We start from the raw sequence: 20402 nt of genomic DNA, 5'->3' as shown, positions 1-20402 counted from the left end.
GCCCTGTGATGACCTGGCGACTTGTCCAGGGTGTACCCCACCTTTCGTCCGTAGTCAGCTGGGATAGGCTCCAGCTTGCCTGTGACCCTGTAGAACAGGATAAAGTGGCTACAGATAATGAGATGAGATGAGATCATTTTGTGGGTCTGACCCGCCAGATCTGAGTCACTCGGGAGGTCTGTTACCGTACAGTGCCTTGAAAAAGTATTCATACCCCTTGAACTTTTTCACATTTTTCCACCTTACAGCCATGAACTTAAAAGTTTTTTATTGAGATTTTATGTGATGGACCAACACAGAGTAGCACATAATTGTGAAGTGAAACGAAAATGATAAATGGTCTTCAAAATTTTAAACAAATAAAAGTCTGAAAAATGTGATGTGCATTAGTATTCAGCCCCCCTGCGTCAATACTTTGTAGAGCCACCTTTTGCTGCAATTACAGCTGCAAGTCTTTTGTGGTATGTCTCTACCAGCTTTGCACATCTAGACACTGAAATTTTTGCCCATTCTTCTTTGCAAAATAGCTCAAGCTCAGCCAGATTGGATGGAGAGCGTCTGTGAACAGCAATTTTCAAGTCTTGCCACAGATGCTCAATGGGATTTAGGTCTGGACTTTGACTGGGCCATTCTAATACATGAATATTCTTTGATCTAAACCATTCCATTGTAGCTCTGGCTGTATGTTTAGGGTCATTGTCTTGCTGGAAGGTGAATCTCCTTCCCAGTCTCAAGTCTTTTGCAGCCTCCAACAGGTTTTCTTCCAGGATTGCCCTGTATTTAGCTCCATCCATCTTCCCATCAACTCTGACCAGCTTCCCTGTCCCTGCTGAAGAAAAGCATCCCCATAGCATGATGCTGCTGCCACCACCATGTTTCACAGTGGGGATGGTGTGTGCAGGGTGATGAGCAGTGTTAGTTTACCGCCACACATAGCGCTTTGCATTTAGGCCAAAAAGTTCAACTGTGGTCTCATCTGACCAAAGCACCTTCTTCCACATGTTTGCTGTGTCCCCTACATGGCTTCTGGCAAACTGCAAACAGGACTTCTTATGCCTGTCTTTCAACAGTGGCTTTCTTCTTGCCACTCTTCCAAAAAGGCCAGATTTGTGGAGTGTACGACTTATAGTTGTCCTGTGCACAGATTCTCCCACCTGAGCTGTGGATTTCTGCAGCTCCTCCAGAGTGATCATGGGCCTCTTGGCTGCTTCTCTGACCAGTGCTCTTCTTGCTCGCTCTGTCAGTTTAGGTGGACGGCCATGTCTTGATAGGTTTGCAGTTGCGCCATACTTTTTCCATTTTTGAATGATGGATTGAACAGTGCTTCTTGAGATGTTCAGAGCTTGGGATATTTTTTATAACCGAACCCTATTTTAAACTTCTCCAGAACTTTATCCCTGACCTGTCTGGGGAGTTCTTTGGTCTTCATGATGCTGTTTGTTCTTCAGTGTTCTCTAACAAACCACTGAGGCCTTCACAGAACAAGGGTATTTATGCTGAGAGTAAATTACACACAGTAGGACTCTATTAACTAATTAGATGACTTCTGAAGGCAGTTGATTGCATTGGATTGTATTTAGAGGTATCAGAGTACAGGGGGCTGAATACTAATGCACACCACATTTTTCAGATTTTTATTTGTTTAAAATTTTGAAGACCATTTGTCAGGTCCGGGTTCAAGCCCCGTGACCGGCGAGGGCCTTTCTGTGTGGAGTTTACATGTTCTCCCCGTGTCCGCGTGGGTTTCCTCCGGGTGCTCCGGTTTCCCCCACAGTCCAAAGACATGCAGGTTAGGTTAACTGGTGACTCTAAATTGACCGTAGGTGTGAATGTGAGTGTGAATGGTTGTCTGTGTCTATGTGTCAGCCCTGTGATGACCTGGCGACTTGTCCAGGGTGTACCCCGCCTTTCGCCCGTAGTCAGCTGGGATGGGCTCCAGCTTGCCTGCGACCCTGTAGAACAGGATAAAGCGGCTACAGATAATGAGATGAGATGAGATGAGATGAGATGAGATGAGATGAGATGAGATGAGAAGACCATTTATCATTTTCGTTTCACTTCACAATTATGTGCTACTCTGTATTGGTCTATCACATAAAATCTCAATAAAAACTTTTAAGTTCGTGGTTGTAAGGTGGAAAAATGTGAAAAGTTCAAGGGGTATGAATACTTTTTCAAGGCACTGTATATCTTAAGTCATTTTCAACAGAGCTGAGCAGATGAGAGAAAATGACCTTTCTCAAGGAACCAACAGTGGCAGCTTGGTTTTACCAGGATTCGGTACCAGATTGGCGGTACAAGGAAAGAACTCGCTAACTTCTGATCAGTAATCCAGAGCCGTATCCACTGAGCCACTACTGCCAGCATTTGCCATATTATGAAGAGACTGTGAGTTCAAATCCTGATAATACCACAGCCAGCTGTGGCCAGGATTTCAAGAGAGCAAAAATTGACCATGCTCTCAAACTAATCTATGTGCTAATGTATGCAGAAGAGGACATTTAGTGCTTTTTTCCAAGTGTTCAGCTGCTAGTGACGTAGCACGAGTAGCTGTTGGAAAAAAATGCACTGGATTCATGTATCTTGGAGGAAGCACAGGCAGGACTTCATCCTCCCTTGGTTTGATAGCGCAGAGTTAGTTAATGGGTGGGAATTGGGAGAAAAATTGTTCACTTACCCCCCCCAAAAAAGGTTGATGTAGTACAGAAATAACCCAATAATAATTATGTGACGATTAATTTAATGATAAATTATAACTGCATTCAACAGTCAGAAGGAATGCAAGTAAACTTTTGTGTTGCCAGTTCCAGGAGACAGTCAATAAGATGAGCGGTCTGTGAAATGTGAGAGAGTGTGGGAGTGAAGTAACAGGCTTTAGTATGGTCGAACTGAAACAGGAGATCAGACATTAAAGCAAATAGCTTTAGTCTTTGTTATCCATCTCATCTCATCTCATTATCTCTAGCCGCTTTATCCTGTTCTACAGGGTCGCAGGCAAGCGGGAGCCTATCCCAGCTGACTACGGGCGAAAGGTGGGGTACACACTGGACAAGTCGCCAGGTCATCACAGGGCTGACACATAGACACAGACAACCATTCACACTCACATTCACACCTACAGTCAATTTAGAGTCACCAGTTAACCTAACCTGCATGTCTTTGGACTGTGGGGGAAACCGGAGCACCCGGAGAAAACCCACGCGGACACGGGGAGAACATGCAAACTCCACACAGAAAGGCCCTCGCCGGCCACGGGGCTCGAACCTGGACCTTCTTGCTGTGAGGCGACAGCGCTAACCACTACAGCACCGTGCCGCCCTTTGTTATCCATAATATTTGCAATTAATTTCAGTTCACTTTAGCACTTTTAACAATGGACATTTGACTACAACACTAGTGACAGACCACCTAAACTGAGACCAAGTGTAACAAGACCAAGACTTTGAGGGGTTGAGACCAAGTCTAGACCAAGACCAAAGCAGGGCAAGGCCAAGTTAAGACCAGGACCAGACCAGTGGGTGTGCAGGGGGCTGGGGAGGGGTGACGACCATTAACAGTCACAAAATTTTTGAATTAGCACTGAGTCATGTTATTGGCTGCATTTGAAGCAGGAACTTTTACATCCAATCACAGGAATGATGTTCACAAATAAATCAGACAATACACAGACAATTTAGTGATAATCCGCACCATTGTGGTCTTGACCGGTCGTGAAATTAAATCCAGAGTCCTCTGTGTCTGAAACCAAGACAAGACCAAGTAAAAATGCTGTCAATTCCGAGACAAGCTCGAGACCTTCAAAAAGTGGTCTTGAGACCAAGGCCATTCTCAAGTACTACAACATTACTGGCACAAAGCAGCTTTGCAGAAATACAGTATATAAATTCCAGAAAAACTCCCTCAGACAACATGAAGAAGAAACCTTAAGAGAAACCAGGCTCAAAAGGGAACTCCGCCTCATCTGGGTGACACTGGATAGTGTGATTATACTAGTGGATCTCAAACAATTAGAATATCTTGAAAATGTTCCTTTTTTTTGTAATTTAATTCGAAAAGGCAAACTTTCATCTTCTCTATATTCATTATATGTAAAGTGAAATATTTCAAACCTTTTTTGTTTTAATTTTGATGATTATGGCCTACAGCTCATGAAAATCAGAAATCCAGTATCTCAAATTATTAGAATTATTTCCTAAGCTCAGTCAAAAAAGGATTTACAATACAGAAATGTCCAACTTCTGAAAAGTACCATATATTCATTTATACACTCGATACTTGGTTGGGGCTCCTTTAAGTTCAAGTTCAAGTCAAGTTCCACGAATTACTGCATCAGTGCAGCGTGGCATGGAGGTGATCAGCCTGTGGCACTGCTGAGGTGTTATTGAAGCCCAGGTTGTTTTGATAGCAGCTTTCAGTGTGTTTGTATTTTTGGGTCGGGTGTTTCTCATCTTCCTTTTGACAATGCCCAATAGATTCTCTATGGGGTTTAGGTCAGGTGAGTTGGCTGGCCAATCAAGCATAGTAATATCATGGTCAGGAAACCATTTGGCAATAGTTTTGGCACTGTGGGCAGGTGTTAAGTCCTGCTGGAAAAGGAAATCAGCAACTCCATAAAGCTTGTCAGCATATGGAAGCATGAAGTGCTCTAAAATCTCCTGGTAGATGGCTGTGTTAACTTTGGACTTGATAAAACACAGTGGACCAACACCAGCAGATGACATGGCACCCCAAATCATTACAGACTGGAAACTCCACACTGGACTTTAAACACTTTGGATTCTGTGCCTCTCCATGCTTCCTCCAGACTCTAGCACCTTGATTTCCAAATGAAATTCAAAATTTACTTTCATCTGAAAATAGAACTTTGGACCACTGAGTAACAGTCCAGTTCTTTCTCTCCTTGGCCCAGGTAAGATACTTCTGACATTGTCTCTGGTTCAGGAGTGGCTTGAGATTAGGAATGTGATCGTTGTAGCCCCTTTCCTGAAGACGTCTGTGTGTGGTGGCTCTTGATGCGCTGACACCAGCCTCAGTTCACTCCTTGTGAAGCTCTCCCAAGTTCTTGAGTTGACTTTCCTTGACAATCTTCTCAAGGCTGCAGTCATCCCTGTTGCTTGTGCACCTTTTCCAGCCAACCTTTTCAGCAATGACCTTCTGTGGCTTACCCTCCTTGTGGAGGGCGTCGATGATCGTCTTCTGGATTACTGTCAAGTCAGCAGTCTTCCCCATGATTGTGGTTGTGTGTACTGAACTAGACTGAAAGATACATGGTATTTATACTGTGGGGTTTTTTTACATTTTAATTTATGCGTAATGAGTCTAGAATATATTAAATTTCACTTTTTGAAATAACTGATGGGGCGGCACGGTGGTGTAGTGGTTAGCGCTGTCGCCTCACAGCAAGAAGGTCCGGGTTCGAGCCCCATGGCCGGCGAGGGCCTTTCTGTGCAGAGTTTGCATGTTCTCCCCGTGTCCGCATGGGTTTCCTCCGGGTGCTCCGGTTTCCCCCACAGTCCAAAGACATGCAGGTTAGGTTAACTGGTGACTCTAAATTGACCGTAGGTGTGAATGGTTGTCTGTGTCTATGTGTCAGCCCTGTGATGACCTGGCGACTTGTCCAGGGTGTACCCCGCCTTTCGCCCGTAGTCAGCTGGGATAGGCTCCAGCTTGCCTGCGACCCTGTAGAAGGATAAAGCGGCTAGAGATAATGAGATGAGAGAGATGAGAAATAACTGATGGAAAATATTGAACTTTTTCACGATATTCTCATCGTTTGAGATGCACTAGTAAATAACTTGCTTCTATAACTGTGTGCTATATGGTCAGAAAGTGCAATTGTGTAACCAGACCAGGAAATTCCTTCCATTATTAACATGAAGTCTATTTTGGTGAAGTTATCGGCTGTTCACTGATGGAGACTTGAGTGCAAAACTGTTTGTGGTAATTGCAGTCCTAAAGTAATCATGGCAGTTGTAGGCCTAAACCATCATCGCAAAACTGTTTGCATCATTTGCAGTCAGAAACCATCTTCATGGTTTCTAAGTGTACCTTTAGGTTGTCTATATGGGGCCATCCTCAGCATAATATAAATTTTACTTAAAAACATCTTTGAAAATTCTCCAAAGACTGCTCACTGAATCTTCATCCTAAATTTTCTAAAACATGCTTTAGAACATTTAGTTCTGCCTCTGAGAATGAAATCCACACTCTTAGAAGAAAAAAAGGACTCTTCAAAAGTTTTAGATATTTAAGGTGTTCTGCTTGGAGCTTTCTCTGAAAGAGAAGCGTTGTACAAAAAACAGCTAAATGTTCCCCCAGAAGGGCAAACTGAAAAACTTTCAAGGGTTAGATTTTTTTTTTCTTAAAGGTAGACTACTTTTCAGATTTTTCAAGTTTAGGTCATAAAAAGAATTTTTCCTGACACCCAATTATTTTTGTTTAGTGGACCGAAAGCTACTGAATTTGAATCACAGACTTCCAGTTGTATTTGTTTTGTTTTTCTTTAAATGCAACAATTAATGAATTTAGGGCCATGTGGCTCTAAATTCACCACTATTTTTTTCTGCTTCACCATGACCCAATTCAAGATACTATGGTCATGCATGACGTGGTGGGTTTTCCCCGTTCGCGCAAGGCATTGTGGGATACAAATTTGAAACAGGAGAGGAAAATGGAAGACGCGAATGAAACATGAAAGACTGATTACAGTAACGGAAAGCGAGAAGACGTTATGTTGCGAAGGAAAGGAAACGCAGGACCAAACTAATAAATATCGGCGGTCAGCGAGCACCTCGGTGTGATCAGCTGTTCGTTTAGCGACAGAATGATGGAACTGTCAATGCACGATCAAGGTAAACCTGTAGATGGCAGTAATGCAACACTGGATGCCAGCTGCTGTAAAACCCAAAAGAAGAAAAACACGGACTTCCTCTGTCTGCTTGACTGCGTGAAGTGAGCGATTTCATGCACATTACTTGTTCGGGAATTGCCTCAAATTAAGTAACTTCCCAGCCACTGAATGGCCTGGGTTTTTTTGTTTGTTTTTTTGAGATATTGCAGAAAAACATATATCACAATGACCAAATTTCAGAGGGAACTAAATTTCAGCGATTTTATGAAATCGAAAGGCCGTCTAGCTTTAAAGGAACAGTCCATCGTACTTCCATAATGAAATATGCTCTTATCTGAATTGAGACGAGCTGCTCCGTACCTCTCCGAGCTTTGCGCGACCTCCCAGTCAGTCAGACGCAGTCAGACGCGCTGTCACTCCTGTTAGCAATGTAGCTAGGCTCAGTATGGCCAACGGTATTTTTTGGGGCTGTAGTTAGATGCGACCAAACTCTTCCACGTTTTTCCTGTTTACATAGGTTTATATGACCAGTGATATGAAACAAGTTCAGTTACACAAATTGAAACGTAGCGATTTTCTATGCTATGGAAAGTCCGCACTATAATAACAGGTGTACTAACACCTTCTGCGCGCTTCGGCAGCGCATTGATATCTGAGCTCCGTATCAGTGCGTTGTCGAAGCGCGCAGAAGGTGTTAGTACGCCTGTCATTATAGTGCGGACTTTCCATAGCATAGAAAATCGCCACGTTTCAATTTGTGTAACTGAACTTGTTTCATGTCACTGGTCATATAAACCTGTGTAAACAGGAAAAATGTGGAAGAGTTTGGTCGCATCTAACTACAGCCCCAAAAAATACCATTGGCCATACTGAGCCTAGCTACATTGCTAACAGGAGTGACAGCGCGTCTGACTGACTGGGAGGTCGCGCAAAGCTCGGAGAGGTACGGATCAGCTCGTCTCAATTCAGATAAGAGCATATTTCATTATGGAAGTACGGTGGACTGTTCCTTTAAACATCTAACATGTCAGCACTGGGTCATATTAATGACTGGTCTATAGATGTTTAATAATTTTCAGCATAGAGCGGCTTTATTGTAGCTTCTCGGATCAAAGAGAGGAACTTCCAGTAATTGCTATGCAGTATTGTCCATACATTCCTTATTATAAGAAAGGACTGAAGAAAATAATTGTTCTCCTCTATTCTTGATCAAAGTGATGTCTTTTTCTAGATTTGGTTCAGGGTTTGTTTGTTTTTTATTTTTTCCACACTAAGCAAAAGCCCGTGGCTTATGTAAGACCACAATATGAGTACCGGGGGCTCACTGAACTTATTATGACTAAAAAGATGTCCTTTTTGATTTTTTTTTTACATTTCCTTTTATTTAATATATATCAACAGTACTCTATCCTTCTGTTATGCTTATTTAGGTCTTGTCATGTAATCATCCTATTAATCAGTCATTTATTCATTTATTATTAAATTATTTTCCTGCTCAGCAATAATCATTAGACTTGTTTTCCCTTTGGTCATCCATTATTAATCATTGCTCAGTCTCTATTAAAGCAGGGATTGTAGGAACGTAATATATGAATCCGAATTGAATTGTGTCTGTAAATACATATCTAATGTGCCATGATGTTTATTTTTACACTTTATCTAGAGAAGTACGTTTTATACATCGTAATCCAGTAATATCTTGTTACACCTATGGGTATCGATGCATGTGCCACATATACAGTACTGTGCAACAGTCTTAGGGGACCCTATTTTTTTTTCATATGAACTTTATAGATTTCTGTTTAATGACGTTGATGTAGAAACATTATCGAGTCAGTAGAAAAACATGTTAGAGTTCCAAACACAGAAAATTAAATGTTACAGAAAGAAAAAAGTTTGTATCCAAGCAGCATATTACATAAGAGAGCACTTTTCAGAATAAAAAAGAAAATATAATGAAGGCTACTTGGTTTTGGTGCAAAATGAAGACGCGAGTGTGACACTTCGTGTCCAGAAGAACTGCGGTTGGTTCTGTAAGATGCTCAGTAAAACCTACAGCTCATCTCCTTATAAAATTGCACTCATTGTATCCGAGACTGCTATTATTTTTGAAGCAAAGGGTCGTCTCACACTAAATATTGACTTTGTTTCATGTATTATGGCTTACTGATTACTGTTTCTAGTATTTTTAAATGTTGACACATTTCATTACATTATTTTTAAGCCATTTTTGGTCTACAGCATTTCTGTACATGTGCCTAAGACTTTTACACAGTGCGGTATGTACAGTGCATACACTGAGATGATGTTTGCTTGCATGCAGCTCAAACACTCACTCACTCACTCACACACACACACACACACACACACACACACACACTGCATTATAGCCATGCTGAGAGTCAGTGAGTTAAACTGGTGCAAGGGCACAAAAATAACAGCTGGCAGCATCTTGTATGGTTGACCTATTGCTATGGCGATGAGAAAGGGGAACACATCGCACATACTGCATGTCATTGGAAAGCGCCCGGAGGCGGGAAAGCAGAGATGGTTCTACAGATACATGAGAAACAGCAGCCTCTCACCATAATTCATGTATTCATCACTTTTACCTCATAGCCAATGGCCTTCTGACACCTGCCTGGTGTTCTCAGCAAGCAAAAAAAACCACTGAGCTAAAACACAAAGGGTTTTATTTCTCCATGAGAGTGTATATGCGCATGATTTGCATCGCCATGTATGTATGTATGAATGAATAAATGGATGGATTGATGGATATACAGACAAATACAGTGGATATAAAAAGTATGCACACCCTGTTAAGATGATAGGTTTTTCTGATCTCATCTCATCTCATTATCTGTAGCCGCTTTATCCTTCTACAGGGTCGCAGGCAAGCTGGAGCCTATCCCAGCTGACTACGGGCGAAAGGCGGGGTACACCCTGGACAAGTCGCCAGGTCATCACAGGGCTGACACATAGACACAGACAACCATTCACACTCACATTCACACCTACGGTCAATTTAGAGTCACCAGTTAACCTAACCTGCATGTCTTTGGACTGTGGGGGAAACCGGAGCACCCGGAGGAAACCCACGTGGACACGGGGAGAACATGCAAACTCCACACAGAAAGGCCCTCACCGGCCACGGGGCTCGAACCCGGACCTTCTTGCTGTGAGGCGACAGCGCTAACCACTACACCACCGTGCCGCCCTGTTTTTCTGATGTAAAAAAAAAGAAGAAATGAGACCACGATAAATAATTTCAAAACTTTTCCCACCTTTAATGTGACCTATAACCTGTACAATTAAATTGAAAAACAAACAAATCTGTTAAGGGGAAAAATATAAAAACATATGTTTTTACATAAAAAGTAAAAAACGTACAATAAGCTGGTTGCATAAGTGTGCACACCCTTAAACTAATACTTTGTTGAAGCACCTTTTGATTTCATTGGGTCGGAGTCTATCAGCCTGCCACATCTTGACTTGGCAATATTTGCCCAGTCTTCCTTGCAAAAGCGCTCCAAATCTGTCAGATTGCGAGGGCATCTCTTGTGCACAGCCCTCTTCAGGTCACCCCACAGATTTTCAATTGGATTTAGGTCTGGGCTCTGGCTGGGCCGTTCCAAAACTTTTTTGGGGTCATTGTCGTGCTGAAAGATGAAATTTCTCATCTTCAGCTTTCTAGCAGACACCTGAAGGTTTTAGGCCAAAACTGACTGGTATTTAGAACTGTTCATAATTCCCTCCACCTTTACTAAAGCCCCTGTTCCAGCTGAAGAAAAACACTCCCCCCCCCCCCCCCCCAAAAACATGATGCTGCCACCACCATGCTTCACCGTAGGTATGGTGTTCTTTTGGTGATGCGCAGTGTTGTTTTTGTGCCAAACATACCTTTTGGAATTGTGGCCAAAAAGTTCAACCTTGGTTTCATCAGACCATAACGCATTTCCCCACATGCTTTTGGGAGAGTTGATGTATTTTTTTGCAAAATTTAGCCGGGCCTGGATGCTTTTCTTTGACCCTACCTCATAGTCCAGACATATGGAGAATACAGGAGATTGTTGTCACATGTAGTACACAACCAGTACTTGGCAGAAATTCCTGCCGCTCCTTCAGTGTTGCTGTAGGCCTCTCGGCAGCCTCCCTGACCAGTTTTCATCTCGTCTTTTCATCAATTTTGAAGGGACGTCCAGTTCTCGGTAATGTCACTCTCATATTTTCTCCACTTCTTGATGACTCTCTTCACTGTGCTCCCTGGTATATCTAATGCCGTGGAAATGTTTTTGTCCCCTTCTCCTGACTGATACCTTTCAACAATGAGATCCCTTTGATGCTTTGTAAGCGCTCGGTGAACGCTGGCTTTTGCTGGAAGATGCAACGGAGTAAACGTCTGAACTTTATTTGGGGTTAATCAGAGTCATTTTAATTGATGGCAGGTGTGAACCCAGAAAGACTGAATGCTGTAATTAAATCAAAAGGTGCTTCAACAAAGTATTAGTTTAAGGGTGTGCACACTTATGCAACCAGCTTATTGTACAGTTTTTATTTTTTTCCCCCGAACAGATTTGCTTGTTTTTCAGTTGAATTCTACAGGTTATAGGTCACATTAAAGGTGGGAAAAGTTTTGAAATTATTTATTGTGGTCTCAGTTTTTCACATCAGAAAAACCCGTCATTTTAACAGGATGTGTGCACTTTTCATATCCACTGTAGAGTTCTCATCTCATCTCATTATCTCTAGCCGCTTTATCCTTCTACAGGGTCGCAGGCAAGCTGGAGCCTATCCCAGCTGACTACAGGCGAAAGGCGGGGTACACCCTGGACAAGTCGCCAGGTCATCACAGGGCTGACACATAGACACAGACAACCATTGGACTGTGGGGGAAACCGGAGCACCCGGAGGAAACCCACGCGGACACGGGGAGAACATGCAAACTCCACACAGAAAGGCCCTCGCCGGCCACGGGGCTCGAACCCGGACCTTCTTGCTGTGAGGCGACAGCGCTAACCACTACACCACTGTGCCGCCCCACTGTAGAGTTGTAGTACTTAATTAGTGACCAAAGAAATAAGTGGTAAATAAATAGAAAGTGCAACATACAATCAACAGAGTTAAAAATGTCTGAGTAAAGTACTTGGTGCTCCTCTGCACTGACTGAATTACGTAGATGCCACGAGAACTCCTGTGCCACACATGTGTTTGTCTCTGATAACAGAGGGAGCGCTGATCATTCCTTACACTGACCCTTCTCTCACTCTTACCTGCTAAGTTTCTTTCACTCCAGCAGTGCAGAACAGTAATCCTCAAACCTGATTTTCCCAGCTTAGCATCATCAGCCTGCTGATCCAGGATCAGTTCTTCCTCTCCTTCTAATCATATTCACCAGGATATAAAGGGCAAAAACTGCTCCTGCATCAGCCAGCTGACCGTGAGGAGTTTGCATACCTACACATGCACGTGGAACAGCGGCTATACGGGATCTGGATTTAAACAGAACAGCTCCGATGGAACTTTTACATGTTCATGCGTAGTAGAAGCTAATTGTAGTGCTTCTTCTAATTGTACAGGCCAAAAAAAAAAAGTCGCACGCCGTCATATTTTGTTGGACCGACTTTAGCTTTGATTATGGTGCTCATTTGCCGTGGTATTGTTTTGACATCCTTATGCAATGTCACAACATTGATTTCTGAAATCTTGGATTGAGAACAGGAGAATCAAACCATTCCTAAAGACTCTGTGGAGGGCAATTCATGTGTGAAAATGACTCCTCATGCTCCCTGAACTACTCTTTGACAATTGGAGCCTGATGACTCCTGGCTGTGTCATTATGGAATATACCCATGCCATCAGGGAAGGAAAAATCCATTGACGGGATAACTTGGTCATTTAGTACATTCAGGTCATCAGCTGACTTCATTTTATTGCCACATAACGTTGTTGAGCCTCGACCTGACCAACTGAAGCAACCCCAGATCATAACACTGCCTCCAGAGGCTTGTACAGTGGCCACTACGCATGATGGGGTTCATCGCTTCATGCACTTCCCTTCTTACCCTGACATGTCCATCTCTCTGGAATAGAGTAAATCTGGACTCATCAGACCACATGACCTTTTTCCATTGCTCCAGAGTCCAGTCTTTATGTCCCCCAGCAAACTGAAGCCTTTTCTTCAGATTAACCTCATTAACAAGTGGTTTTCTTATGGCCACACAGCTGTTTAGTCCCAATCCTGTAAGATCTTTTTGCACTGTGTGTGTGGAAATGCTCTTACTTTCATTATTAAACATTGCCATCAAATTTTTATCATTCAACCTCAGCAAGCATTTAAGTGACCTCCGATCAAATCAAAGGCTCTTAAGTATTTGTTTATTTAAACCCACATGGTGAAATTTTTTGGCCTGGCATTGTATAAGCTACTGTTCTCTTAGGAATGTCCAAAGTGAACAGTTCTCAAAGATAGTTCGACAATACACGATATGTATCACAATATATAGGTTTGCTCCCAAAGTGCAAGCAATACAGTAGTATTGGATATCTTACTACAAAACTGTTTTTCACTTACTTTATACACACACACACACACACACACACACACAGGAGTAAAAATACAATCTGGAAATAGTACAAAGACAACATCAAATGTTGAAATTGAGAAATTTTATTGTTTTTTGAAAAATATATGCTCATTTTGAATTTGATGTCAGCAACACACTTCAAAAAAGTTGGGGCAGTGCCATGTTTACCACTGTGTTGCATCACCTCTACTTTTAACAACACTCTGTAAATGTTTGGGAACTGAGGAGACCAGTTGCTATAGTTTTTGAAAGAGAAATGTTGTCCCATTCTTGCCTGATATACAATTTCAGTTGCTCAGCAGTTCAGGGTCTCCTTTGTCGTGTTTTGTGCTTCATAATACGCCAAATGTTTTGAATGGGAGACAGGTCTGGACTGCAGGCAGGCCAGTTTAGCACCTGGACTCTCTAACTACAAAGCCATGCAGTTTTAATATGTGCAGAAGGTGGTTTGGCATTGTCTTGCTGAAAGAAGGAAGGCCTTCCCTGAAAAAGATTTTGTCTGGATGGCAGCATATTGCTCTGAAATGTGTATATGTCATTCAGCATTAATGATGCCTTCCCAGATGTACAAGCTACCCATGTCATGTGCACTAATGCCCCCTCATACCATCACAGATGCTGGCTTTTGAACTGTGTACTAATAACAAGCCAGATGATCCCTCTCCTCTTTAGTCTGGAGGACGTGGTGTCCACAATTTCTAATTTTGATTCGTCAGACCTCGGGACAATTTTCCACTTCACCTCAGTCCATCGTAAAAGAGCTCAGGCCCAGAGAAGGTGGCGGTGTTTCCGGATATTGTTTATATCTGGTTTTAACTTGCATTTGTGGATGCAGTAATGAACTGTTTTCACAGATGATGGTTTTCTGAAGTGTTCCTGAGCCCATACAGTGATTTCCACTACAGACACGTGTCTGCTTTTAATGCAGTGTCTCCTGAGGGCCTGAAGATCACAGGCATCCAATGTCAGTTTTCAGCCTTGTCTCTTGCATACAGAGATTTCTCCAGATTCTCTGAATCTTTTAATGATATTATGTACCATAGATGATGTGATCCCCAAATTCTTTGCAATTTTACATTGAGGAACATTATTCTTAAATTGTTGCCCTGTTTACCCACGCAGTCTTTCACAGAGCAGTGAACCCCTCCTCATCTTTACTTCTGAGAGACTCCGCCTCTCTGTGATGCTCTTTTCATACCCAGTCATGTTACTGACCTGTTACCAATTAACCAATTTTTTTTTTTAGCATTACACAACTTTTTCAGTCTTTTGTTGCCCCGTCCCAACTTCTCTGAAACATGTTGCTGACATTAAATTCAAAATGAGCATATGCATTTTCTTAAAAACAATAAAATTTCCCAGTTTAAACATTTGATATACTGTCTTTGTACTATTTTCAGTGAAATATAGGGTTTCCATGATTTGCAAATTATCACATTCTGTTTTTATTTACAGTTTACACAGCGTCTCCCAACTGTTTTGGAATTGAGGTATTATCAGAATGCCTACTGTAGCTGTATTGGTTAATTATAAACATAACAGCAAAATGGTTGAAAAAGTCACAAATTATATGAAAGCAAATTGCAAATATTTCCTGACAGGCCTTGTTTTCTACTAAACATATTTTCCTATTTTTTAATCACCACATCCTTTCATAATGCCATGTTAAGAAAGAACATTTCAACTTTCAGCATCCTAGTCCCCAAGATTTCAGTTATGATCTTTCAGTGTGCGAGTTTAATGCACAGGATGGTGGTTGAGAGTTCATGATGTGTTTTACAGATAAACATGTAATATGAAGTTCAGGTCTGTTTAACTCAGCATGTGTGGAACACTGATGATGGTGTACTTCTGTTGAGGGTAGGTTTGTGGACCGATGCTGTAATTTTGTGTAATTGCGTAATTGCATTTAATTATGTTGAGGTAGGTGGACATCTCTGTGCGAAACTGGATATGGTGCTTATAGGTTTCACATAGTGTGTCACTGCAAACATGTTTTTATATGTAACACGGACAAGCCTATCTGCCAAACTCAACCTTGTAAGGAGTTTTTTGGCTGGTCCCAATGGGGTTGGGGAAAAGTGACTTTTTTTTTTTTTTTAAGAAAAAGGTGCTGCGGTTAGTCGGCACGGTGGTGTAGTGGTTAGCACTGTCGCATCACAGCAAGAAGGTCCTGGGTTTGAGCCCAGTGGCCGATGGGGGCCTTTCTGTGCGGAGTTTGCATGTTCTCCCCGTCTGCGTGGGTTTCCTCCGGGTGCTCCGGTTTCCCCTACAGTCCAAAGACATGCAGGTTAGGCTTTAAATTGACCGTAGGTGTGAATGTGAGTGTGAATGGTTGTTTGTCTCCATGTGTCAGCCCTGTGATGACCTGGCGACTTGTCCAGGGTGTACCCCGCCTCTCGCCCATAGTCAGCTGGGATAGGCTCCAGCTTGCCTGCGAACAGGATAAGTGGTAATGGATGGAAGTTGCTGCATTCATTTAAAAAGAAAAAAAAATGGTTGCTAAGGTTAGAGATTTGTGTGTGTGTGTGTGTGTGCGCATGTGTGCATGAGAGAGAGAGAATGACCAAGATGACCGAAAGAACTCTCTCACCTCTAAATCAGTATTCATTGTTCAGGGTTGGGCTCACCATTCCCCACACACACACACACACACACACACACACACACACACACGTCTTCCTGGTGAATAACTGCTCTCTCGTATCACTGTGACAAATTGCCATTCAGGCTCTTTGCAAACATGCAAAATGCCAGCACTTCACCAAATGCATATAATGTAGGGTTTTTTTTTTTTAAAGCTCTGGCAGTTCTGCATGTGTGTTCACTTTTGATCAGTGAGTGTAAGCCTTACAGAACTACACCTTTCATCAATGTCGTTTTTCTTTGTTCTTGACAGGAATGACCTGCCAGGCTCGCAGCTCATATGTGGCCAGTGAGATCAAGTGGGGCTACCGCTTCATGCCCGTGCTCACGCTGGAGGATGGCTTCTACGAGGTCGACTACAACAGCTTCCATGAGATCTACGAGACTAACACACCGAGCTGCAGCGCACGCGAGCTGGCCGAGATGAGCGCACGTTCGCGCCTGCCACTCTCCTGGTCCGTGGCAAGCAAACTGAGCCAGCAGGGCCTGCTAGACTCACGCAATGATGAGGAAGAGCAGGAGAAGGAGAGCAGAGAGACACAAGAGCAGGAACGCAATGGTGACATTGCCAACATGGAGAACGAGTCCAAAGTGTAAAGTGGAGCAAGCAAGGCAGAGCAGAGAGTTTGCTTCCTCTCTCTCCTTTACACAAAAACACATACATTCTCAGACATCTATCATCTATCGTCATCCTCAGCAGAGGTGGGCGATATGACAAAACTATAGCACAATACGTGAAGACACTGGTACGATACACAATATATAACACGGTATATAGGCTTACTAACAAACTGCCAGTAAAACAGTAGTGTTGCATTTAAAACCATGACGGAGAAAATATTTAATGCTGAAAAGGAGAGAAATTTTTTTAAAAATCCTTAGAAAATAGTCATTTTACAACGTTTTAAAAAAAACTGAACAAATCTCTTACATCTGATCATCTGCTTCCAAGTTTGTAATTGTTCTAAAATTACTGACAGTATCAGCAATATCTCAGACAAGTGTATTGTGACAATTTGTCATGCTGATATTATTATTATTATTATTAATGTCATATTGCCCAGACATTATCCTCAGTCACTATTTCTAAGGGCCCTGACACACCAAGCTGACTGACAGCCAACTCTAGTTTAGTGCCGTTTTGGCCCTTATTTACGGAAGCCGAGAGAGGCCCTTCATATAATCCTTTTTTTTTTATTCACCTTGTTATCCCAAGATAACGACATAATTAATTCAGGATCTCAAGAAAACAACACAACTAATTCGAGATCTCGAGAAAACAAAACCGTTATCCTGAGATAATGACCCAATTAATTCAGGATCTCGAGAAAACAACACAACTAATTCGAGATCTCGAGAAAACAAAACCGTTATTTCATGATCTCGAGTAAACAGCTGAGAAATGGTTCATTCAGGTGCGCCAAGAGACTTGTGATATGCTGACTTTGGGGCTATTTCTCATTCTGTATAGACGCAACTTTGGTCATTAGAATGTCTGGAATAATCGATCACCTAATAAGGCAATATTTTGATCAGGGGTTGACACAGGGAGAGATTGCATTAAGTGTTTTAATAAGGGATCATTTCAAAATTAGTCCGCGGCACCTCCGCAGAAGACTGGCCCAGCTTCGTCTCTACCGACGGAGATACAGTGATCCAGCTGAGATCATGAAATAATTGTTTTGTTTTCTCGAGATCTCGAAATAACGGTTTAGTTTTCTCGAGATCTCGAATTAGTTGTGTTGTTTTCTCGAGATCCTGAATTAATTATGTCGTTATCTCGGAATAACGGTTTTGTTTTCTCGAGATCTCGAATTAGTTGTGTTGTTTTCTCGAGATCCTGAATTTATTATGTCGTTATCTCAGGATAACAAGGTGAATTAAAAAAGATTATATGAAGGGCCTCTCGCGGCTTATGTATTTATTAGCACACATCAGTGTCAATTTAACGTGCTGAATTGGCATCAGAGGGCAAAAGAGTTCTCTAATTCACAACAAACGTTCTTATGTGTCGTTGCTCGCTAGATTTCAACTACAGATAGACCATATAAACATTTCTGAAACTATATAATGGTAAGTGTTGTACTATTCGTACAGTCATATGCAGTTTAGCATGCAATGCTTAGTGTTCCAATTTTATGTTGTTGGGTTTTTTTAATACTGTCACTGATTTTCAAATCAGACTTGGTTGGTGCTAGTATTCAGGAGTAAGTCAGACTGGTGTGTCACTATGGAGAAGATTCCGTGCCAGATAGAAAGCAATTGCTTTTGGGGGGTGAAATCCAATACACAGATGGTATTGCTTTACATGTGTGCTTTAGACGAGTACAATGTGTCACACTAACAAGCAAAAGCTTCATTGCAGTGCTCTTACCTAGCTTTATGTCTTCAGTGAAAAACAATCAGCAGGGGATTGCTTTATGAAAAATTAAACAAATGTAATTCCCGGTTATATTTACTTTCATCAGTACAGCGCAGTCATGCTACACTGAAACACAAATACTGTCCAATCACAGCCTAGAACTGCATGCGGGGGTGTAGTTGGACTGTAAACGTCAGTTCCCAGGAGGTATGTGTGTCCATATAACACCCTTCACTAAAGATGTATTAACCCCTGAATCATGAAGAATTTCAAAATCATATCTTATCTGTGTGTCAGCCCTGTGATGACCTGGCGACTTGTCCAGGGTGTACCCCGCCTTTCGCTCGTAGTCAGCTGGGATAGGCTCCAGCTTGCCTGCGACCCTGTAGAACAGGATAAAGCGGCTAGAGATAATGAGATGAGATGAATGAGATCTTATCTGTGATAAAATGTACAACCCTACAACCCCAATTCCAAAAAAAGTTGGGATGCTGTGTAAACTGTAAATAAAAACAGAATGCGATAATTTGCCAAATCACGGAAACCCTAGATTTAATTGAAAATATTACAAAGACAACATATCGAATGTTGAAACTGAGAAATTTTATTGTTTTTTTTTTAATATATGCTCATTTTGAATTTGATGTCAGCAACACGTTGCATAAAAGTTGGGACAGGGCCATGTTTACCACTGTGTTGCATCACCTCTACTTTTAACAACACTCTGTAAACGTTTGGGAACTGAGGAGACCGATTGCTGTAGTTTTGAAAGAGAAATGTTGTTCCATTCTTGCCTGATCTACAATTTCAGTTGTTTAACAGTCCGGGGTCTCCTTTGTTGTATTTTGTGCTTCATAATGCGCCAAACGTTTTGAATGGGAGACAAGTCTGGACTGCAGGCAGGCCAGTTTAGCACCTGGACTCTCTAACTATAAAGCCATGCAGTTTTAATATGTGCAGAAGGTGGTTTGGCATTGTCTTGCTGAAAGAAGGAAGGCCTTCCCTGAAAAAGATTTTGCCTGGATGGCAGCATATTGCTCTGAAATGTGTATATGTCATTCAGCATTAATGATGCCTTCCCAGATGTACAAGCTACCCATGTCATGTGCACTAATGCCCCCTCATACCATCACAAATGCTGGCTTTTGAACTGTGCACTAATAACAAGCCAGATGATCCCTCTCCTCTTTAGCCTGGAGGACGTGGTGTCCACAATTTCTAATTTTGATTCGTCAGACCTCGGGACAATTTTCCACTTCACCTCAGTCCATCGTAAAAGAGCTCAGGCCCAGAGAAGGTGGCGGTGTTTCTGGATATTGTTTATATCTGGTTTTAACTTGCATTTGTGGATACAATAATGAACTGTTTTCACAGATGATGGTTTTCTGAAGTGTTCCTGAGCCCATACAGTGATTTCCACTACAGACACGTGTCTGCTTTTAATGCAGTGTCTCCTGAGGGCCTGAAGATCACAGGCATCCAATGTCAGTTTTCAGCCTTGTCTCTTGCATACAGAGATTTCTCCAGATTCTCTGAATCTTTTAATATTATGTACCATAGATGATGTGATCCCCAAATTCTTTGCAATTTTACATTGAGGAACATTATTCTTCTTAAATTGTTACCCTGTTTGCCCATGCAGTCTTTCACAGAGCAGTGAACCCCTCCTCATGTTTACTTCTGAGAGACTCCACCTCTCCAGCTCTTTTTATACCCAGTTATGTTACTGACCTCATCTCATCTCATCTCATCTCATTATCTCTAGCCGCTTTATCCTTCTACAGGGTCGCAGGCAAGCTGGAGCCTATCCCAGCTGACTACGGGCGAAAGGCGGGGTACACCCTGGACAAGTCACCAGGTCATCACAGGGCTGACACATAGACACAGACAACCATTCACAGTCACATTCACACCTACGGTCAATTTAGAGTCACCAGTTAACCTAACCTGCATGTCTTTG

The 20402-nt window shown here is 42.2% G+C and overlaps 1 protein-coding gene across 1 annotated transcript in view; it reads left to right on the top strand.

Annotated features, from left to right (window-relative positions):
* The window catches only part of kcnj6 (potassium inwardly rectifying channel subfamily J member 6), a 47238-nt gene extending 30561 nt beyond the window's left edge, over positions 1 to 16677 (top strand). The window contains exon 2 of the mRNA XM_060909067.1: positions 16334 to 16677. Within this exon, the coding sequence (XP_060765050.1) occupies positions 16334 to 16677 (344 nt within the window). The remainder of the gene's footprint in view (positions 1 to 16333) is intronic.
* Positions 16678 to 20402: the final 3725 nt, after the last annotated feature.

Source organism: Neoarius graeffei, chromosome 25, assembly GCF_027579695.1.
Source record: "Neoarius graeffei isolate fNeoGra1 chromosome 25, fNeoGra1.pri, whole genome shotgun sequence".
NCBI lineage: Eukaryota > Metazoa > Chordata > Actinopteri > Siluriformes > Ariidae > Neoarius > Neoarius graeffei.
Note: the sequence above shows the minus strand (reverse complement) of the source record. Positions and strands in the feature narration are given on the sequence as shown.